The sequence below is a fragment of the Diaphorina citri genome, unplaced genomic scaffold (genome assembly GCF_000475195.1).
Source record: "Diaphorina citri unplaced genomic scaffold, Diaci psyllid genome assembly version 1.1 scaffold3845, whole genome shotgun sequence".
Taxonomy (NCBI): domain Eukaryota; kingdom Metazoa; phylum Arthropoda; class Insecta; order Hemiptera; family Psyllidae; genus Diaphorina; species Diaphorina citri.
Window position 1 is genome coordinate 17,117 of NW_007381245.1, and position 7,527 is coordinate 24,643.

The following is a 7,527-nucleotide window of genomic DNA, read 5'->3' on the forward strand; positions in this document are numbered from 1 at the left end:
ATTAAATTCGTTCCCAGATAACATCGGAAATTAAAGAACTTTTTAACATGGTTTATGTAGCTCTGGAACGAACCTGAGGCGCCCCCTTTCCGCTGAAAAGTCAGCGTAAGACCGTCATATCGGTCCCATATAAGATAAGATAAGGATAAATATGACCATCCCACTCTGACTTTTTTCAGGGGGAAATGGGGGCGTCAGAATTTATAAAAGAGATTGTGCGATAATTAGGTTAACTAAGCCCGGCTTTTGACCTGACCTTACAATAACTCGGTGAACATGAATATGTTCCAGTCACGATCACAGGATAAATGCGGAACACATTTGGTCACGGACCACGGTATTAATCTGCCCCATTAGTGTAAGTAGACGGGACCGATTGTGATAAGTTCGAACGATCCATGTGAGGAGTGGTTTCCTTAAATAATGTTTTACCATTCTTTTTTTGGATGGGTGCTCAAGGGTACTGTGTTTAGACCCCCACTTTTTTGATTTGTTAAATCCACGACCCTACTTGTGTTCTTTCCGCGGATTGACCTCCAAGACATCATATCCCCTCAAAAGAATAGGAATTATCATGCATGTATTATAGTTTAAGTTCATAATCCATCATACATTTTTGTTATTTATGTATTATTTGTTACAGAACACTGAAACGTCTTCTTATTTATCGAGTGGAAATTTCAAAAAAAATAATAATATAATGAAGTTAAATAACGCCCACGCCAGTTAGGAAATTTCAAATATTCCCTAAATCGAAAAAAAAAGAGAAAAAAAAATATTTATATACCTATATAAAACTAAAGCTGAAAAGGAGAAATAAATGAGGTATATTCTATTCTATTCTATTCCGTTTTGTCCAGTTGGTCTGGAATATTACTGGACTCCAGTGGTGTTTACATCAGACCAGTAGCTGGACTGCCTATTGGAATAGTGTACTCCAGCCATTAATATGAAGGGGAGACACCCAATTCTGTCTGAGTAGAGTAGACGTATTTATTTTAAGTTTAGGATTCTTCAGAGCTGCTAGGATTTGAATTTTACTACATCGGAAGGCGTGTTTTCTTACGAGCGGGACAGAATACACTTAGAATACAATACGATCAGCTTATTTTAGTTTGTAGAGATCAGTCATTTTATTGTGCTTACAGTACTGCCTTTGTCTCGGTGGTGTAGTGATCAGAACGCTTGCCTGGTAATCAACAGGGCGTGGGTTCAATCCCTGCCAATATATGGATTTTTTTTTTTCTTCTCAACATTGTTTGAAAATTTGACAACAATAAAAGTAAGGAGACTCTTTACTCCTATTCGAGCTGTAGAAATAAGAACTGCTATTACTATTATCAGTAGGTACATCTACAGATTCGTACCATATCTATTCTGCAAGTAGGTATAATATTTAGAAGACAAATCTGATACAAAATGAGAGCAAATTTATTTGTGGATTCAAAATCAAATTCCAATTGAGAATGAATCTTCGGATGGTGAAATCGGACTGGCTGAAGTGTCCGACCAGTCCGAAAATATTACAGTAGGAAAACACCCCTTTCAATGTTATTTAATAACCATAGGTATTCAGTGATAGCATACAAGGGTTAAATTAGACGACAAGATTCCTTCTAATATAAGGCCAACCACTCACGCTCAGACCTAGATCAGACCGTCTGAAGCTTTTTCCGCCACACACGTTCCGACTGTGTCAGACTATCTGAGCTTGAGTGGCGGGGCATAAAGGGCGATCTTAGTTTGTAAATTAGTCCTGGTTAAGATTGAATGGCAGGGGTTTGTCTCGGGCAATACTCACGCCTCCAAACTTTCTTTAGTTATTCATACTAATTGAATAGAACTAAAGCCCCTTTCCCCCAGCACTTCCCAAGAAATGTTGAAGTTAAATTTCCTATCCTCAACATTTTTTGAGAAGTGCACCAAATATCAATTTTGTTTTAACTGTAACAATTTTATTGTTACTCACTTGGTGGGGATTGAACCCACACCTTCCTGATAACCAGGCAAGCATTTTGATCACTATGCCACCAAGGTGATGACCTTAAAACCCTTTATTCTTCTTTTTCTTTTTCCTCGTCTTCTTCTTCACCTAGGTACCTAGTTAAAATGCTGTTCAAACTGTAATAGGTGATCAAAATACATAGAGAACCAACAAAAATGTGAGCTGCACAGGTTTTCTGAGTGACAGGCTTAACTGTAGCAGGGCACTCTACTCAATAGCTTCAGGGTTAATGATCAAGGTAAATCTGCATACCTCTAGATTCTTAAGAACTACATGGTCAAGATATTGAGCAAAACATGACAGTAGCAAAGTAGTGAATCTGCGTTACAATGTAATGGAATAACCTTGTTCTCAACTTACCTTTATAGATGATAATGTCAGAGAGTGATTTTCAATTAACTAATTAATACATTTTGATGAACATAAATCCATATGTGTTTAAACTTCTCAAATACTTTCATGATTAAAACAGAAGGCCTTGAAAGATCCAAAAGATTTTTATGAATCACACATCACTGGGCAGGCATAAAGGATACCTATAAAAACAACTGACCTATCACATAAAATTAATAAAAAATCACTTAACTTTAATTCCAAGTTAATTTCTTTCTTGAACTAACTTATAATGAAGATTCAGGAGAGCTTTTCTGCTTCTGCCATTTATTTTTTATATTTTTATTGTTCTGGATTTGGATTTTGGAAGTTTGACCAACAAGCAGCAGCTGTAGGTACTATAGGCAATTTTTACTTTCTGTTATCTCTATGTGTGGGGTCGTGGGGAACTAAAATAGTAGTTGCTACTTTTTTTAATTGAATTTAAATAGGCTGGATAACTTTATGATATCTGTTTTTGAGTTTTTATTTATTAAAACCGTCCTGTTTTGAGATCAATAATTTCGTTCGACATGAAATGGTTCAATCACACAAATCTGCCATCTGACCCCCTGCAAAAAGTAATGAAATGTTGTGTGATGTTCGCTCCATATTTTTTTTATTCCAGTGTTGCCGGCTAGAGCATGAATTTTTGGACTTCAAGCATTGAGCATAAATTTAATACAACTCTATTTCTTTTCTTGTAGATTCTGTAGAAGTTTACAAAAAAAAAATCCATTTCATTTTACATTCCCGTAAAAAAATACTAGAATGAATAGATGAATACAAAAGCTAATAAATGACCACATTTATTTTTAATCATTAAAATTGATTTTTCCCCCTTTTTGTGGCCCGATACGATGTTCAAATGAAAAATTATTTGGGAACCACTGGCCCTGGCCAAGGACGTCTTCCATCCATAAGAGTGAGCTAGGTTCACACATGTGCTTCTGCTTCTGCTTGTTTTTTGAACTTTTTGGGAACTCGGTCCATTTTTATTTATCTGGCAAAGGCAAATTTGATTTGTTCAAAAATTTGGAACTGCAGTTCCAACATTTTCTTAATCTTTCCCAACCATTTTCCAGTCATAAAGGGTCTTTCGTTTATAAGTTTATGAGTTGAATAGGGAGAATCTGTTTAGTTTTATCATTTTAATCTTATTTCGTTTTACATCAACCACACACCACAGTACTTGGTGGGGATTGAACCCACACCTTCCTGATTACCAGGCAAGCATTTTGATCACTATGCCACCAAGGTGATGACCTTAAAACCATTACTCTCACTTGGTGAGGATTGAACCCACACCTTCCTGATTACCAGGCAAGCATTTTGATCACTATGCCACAAGGTGATGACCTTAAAACCCTTTTTTCTTCTTTGTCTTCTTCTTCACCTAGGTACCTAGTTAAAATGCTGTTCAAACTGTAATAGGTGATCAAAATACATAGAGAACCAACAAAAATGTGACTAAAGGGGATTTACCATTAATTGTAATGGTTTACAGGACAAAATATGACTGTAAATCTCTTTACTTAAGTTTTTACAGTGTCCCTCACTTGAGGTAGGTCAATAATTGCTGAAGTGAAATGTGCTTCATCTCAGCCAAGGCATGTTCATTATGATAGAGATTCATCACAGGGACCATAATCCCAGTTTAAATTTGGGTAATTATGCATAAGACACATCAATGGCAAATTTACTGAAAATTTCTATATAAGAGGAAAAACTTACTTTAAGAGTGTGCTAGATGTAGTTTTGACCGGCGCGAACGATCCTAAAGGGGATTTACCATTATTTGTAATGGTTTACAGGACAAAATATCACTGTAAATCTCTTTAAGTTTTTACAGTGTCCCTCACTTGAGGTAGGTCAATAATTGCTGAAGTGAAATGTGCTTCATCTCAGCCAAGGCCTGTTCATTATGATAGAGATTCATCACAGGGACCATAATCCCTCAAGATAAACTATTTGGCTCAAGATAAACTATTGAATGAAGTGATCTGATTGGATGGTTCTGAAATTTGTAGGCAATGAAAGCAATCAGATTCTTTAATCTAATTGTTTTAAACCAAGGCTAAACTTGGTTCATGGTTTTGGCCATAAACCCTACCATTAGGACATTGTTTTAAAATCTGTATTATTTCTTGTTTCAGATGAGTTCTGCAAGCGGACAAGAGTCCGGGAAGAAGGGAAAGAAGAAATTGCCTTTGAAAGTAGTTGCAGCTCCTGAAATCAAAAAAGACACCATTGAAATAATATCAAGTAAGACATTTGAAAAAAAAAAAAAATAATAAATAAATATTGAACCTTTCTTGTTTCCTCCAAAAATACTAGTTTAATAACAAACTTAGAATAAAAAAATAGGTAATAATAGAGAGATTTTGCATCCTGTTTTGTAAAACTCTGATAACCATGTTCAACAAGTTTTGGTTTCTGCGCATGACACACATTATGGGGTTTTGAACATGGGGATCAGAATTACGATGTAATGGCTTGAACATTGGGATTTTTTTTTTTTTTTTTTTTTTTTTTTTTTTTTTTCAGAGTAAAAAACCCCCCATAAAAGTGTTCAGGATATTTGCAGTCAACCTGAAAGGGCGGTCAGAACCTCTTGTAGAATCTATTTCCCTGAATAATCCTGGTATGTATAAAAGACAAAAATGATCCCTTGTGTGATTTAAAAAAAGAAAGAAAAAAAACCTACTTACCTACTTGAAATTTTGCTCCCTACTTAAAATTCAAAATATGTATAGTCCAAAAAAAAATATTTTAATTTAATAATGAAATTTTCCCATGATTACAGGCTTCATTGCCAAGGGCTCAAAGCTGAACTTCAATGCACTTGAGTTTGTACCATCGCCATGTAATAACAATGTATCTCATGTGTCGGTAACATGTGAGCCCTCTTTTCAACTTGATATGAATGGGTCTTATGATGCAGACTACCTGGTGAGTATTTCAGCTCAATTTGAAATTAAAATTCATTCCCTCTTGTTTTTTTGATTTGTCTGGTTGGAGGTTTTTACTTAGGGAGTGGACCAGCTTAGTCTGGCTGGGGGACTTAAAACAGGGAGGATACCAGCCTGAATTTTCCTTTTGCCAAAGAAATAGCAAAGGTTGAGTGTTGTGTTGACACACCATAATAAATTAAAATTAAAATAAAATGAAAGGTTGAGTGCAAAGTGCACTCTTTAATTTTTTGGAGCCAAAACCCAATGTTAGCTCAAAATCACCCCAGGGCTGATGGAGAGGCTTGAACGACCTGGTATTCCAAAGTTAAAGCGCCTCAAAGGAAAAAAAAAAAATGAAATGGAAAAAAATCCGCCATATACTACTTAAATCTCGAATCTCCTTTGTTTCTGCGACCTTTGCATAAGCTTAACCCATCCTTTAGGGCTGTTTGCCCCTACACCTAAGCTTCAAAGTGAGGGGGTTTTTTTGTGTATGAACAACTTTGTCCTTAAATTCCTGGAATTAATCAATGTAAACTCGTTTTTTACTTTCTTTATCCTATAGGAAGGAAAGTAATGTAATCGGGTCAGATTTTAGTGCCAAAACACGTTTTGAGGTCCCTAGAGCCTAAATCCAAAGTTTCAGCCATTGGTCCGTGTGTGATTTTTAGTGCCAAAACACGTTTTGAGGTCCCTAGAGCCTAAATCCAAAGTTTCAGCCATTGGTCCGTGTGTGTGTCTGTCTGTCTGTAAACAAAATATCTCGAGAACGAAGAGCCCTAGAGACTTGAAATTTGGTATGTAGCTGTCAAATGTGACAAGGATGCGACACGAAACTTTTGGTTAAGACCGGTGCAACAGTTGGCGCAAGAAAAAGAATTTAGGTACTTTTGTATTTTGATTGCAAATTTTAAATCGGTATTTCAACAGGTTACTTTTTTGGTGTTCTCATGGTGACCTAGTACCTAAATGGCTATTTTATTGTGTGTCAAAAAAAAAGTGTTAACTATTATAAATATAAATGTGTTATAGATGATTTATGTCAATGACTAAATTTCTATTTTCTCTCTTCTCCCACAGAACTATGATACTACCATCACATTTGAAAAAGACATTGATACTAAATGGCTATTTTATTGTGTGTCAAAAAAAAGTGTTACCTGTTATAAATATAAATGTGTTATAAATGATTTATGTCAATGACTAAATTTCTATTTTCTCTCTTCTCCCACAGAACTATGATACTACCATCACATTTGAAAAAGACATTGATACTGTTTTGGAAGAGTGCATTCAGAATTTGAACTACGAGCCTCGTCAGTTTGAACGATTCATTGAAGACCAGAGCCTTCTGTTTGCACAGTGGATTGAATGTGCGAACTCATGTTACTATGCAGCCCAAAAAATTATTAACTTGGTAAGCCATTTCTGTTATCCATGTACCTATTTGTCCAGATATCCTTTATTTATTTATTTTTTACTGAACTTGATTTCTTCAATTAAAAGTAACATTTTCTTTTGACTTTATAGGAAATTAGGTTAAATAATTTGATATTTTTAAATAATTAAATACTGTGATATTGAGCCTCTATCAAACGAAAATCATTTTGTGTGTCTTGGAATGGGTTTTTTTCAGAGGTAGATAATCAAAATAAAGATCATCACTTCACCCTATCTTGTCCTGTGTTCCTCTTTCAGTCCTCTCAAAGCTCGGACGAGTGGCACAACTTCAGATATTTCGGTGCCAAAATTTGCTCTCAAATCATTCATATGGACAAGACGGCAGCCTTCTCCTACAATGTACTCACCATGTAAGTTTATTGCCTTTCACCATCAACGTTAGTGGTATCATGGTTATTGTAATGTCAAGAGATTTGATGGAGGGAACTGTAACAAGGTCTTATCATCCCAAGCAAAAATAAAGTAAACACGGTTGGTCCAGATCCATGGGGGCACGGTTGGTCCAGTGGTAACGCGCTTGCTTGCCATTCAGAAGGTCCCGGGTTCGAATCCCATCATCGACAAAAATTTGTACTCGTTTTGGCGTTAGTGGTATCATGGTTATTGTAATTTTAAGAGATTTGATGGAGGGAACTGTAACAAGGTCTTATCATCCCAAGCAAAAATAAAGTAAACACGGTTGGTCCAGATCCATGGGGGCACGGTTGGTCCAGTGGTAACGCGCTTGCTTGCCAT

At 35.9% G+C, this 7,527-nt stretch overlaps 1 protein-coding gene and 1 long non-coding RNA gene across 2 annotated transcripts; both read left to right on the plus strand.

The window, feature by feature from the left end:
* Positions 1-3,379: 3,379 nt before the first annotated feature.
* LOC113472087 lies at positions 3,380-4,654 on the plus strand. Its single transcript, XR_003394550.1, has 2 exons — positions 3,380-3,565; positions 4,534-4,654. It is a non-coding gene; the product is annotated as an uncharacterized LOC113472087 (long non-coding RNA).
* A 297-nt stretch (positions 4,655-4,951) lies between these two features.
* On the plus strand, positions 4,952-7,155 carry LOC113472086. Its single transcript, XM_026831658.1, has 4 exons — positions 4,952-5,021; positions 5,184-5,329; positions 6,566-6,748; positions 7,030-7,155. Exons 2-4 carry the CDS (start codon positions 5,300-5,302, stop codon positions 7,144-7,146), a joined length of 330 nt encoding a protein of 109 aa, XP_026687459.1. The 5' UTR covers positions 4,952-5,021; positions 5,184-5,299; the 3' UTR covers positions 7,147-7,155.
* The last annotated feature ends 372 nt before the right edge of the window (positions 7,156-7,527 follow it).

Excerpts from the sequence above, each read along its gene's own strand:
- LOC113472086 (XM_026831658.1), top strand. The coding sequence starts at position 5,300 with ATGAATGGGTCTTATGATGCAGACTACCTG. Across the intron at positions 5,330-6,565 it reads CTTATGATGCAGACTACCTG|AACTATGATACTACCATCAC; the intron begins GTGAGTATTTCA and ends CTTCTCCCACAG. Across the intron at positions 6,749-7,029 it reads CCCAAAAAATTATTAACTTG|TCCTCTCAAAGCTCGGACGA; the intron begins GTAAGCCATTTC and ends TTCCTCTTTCAG.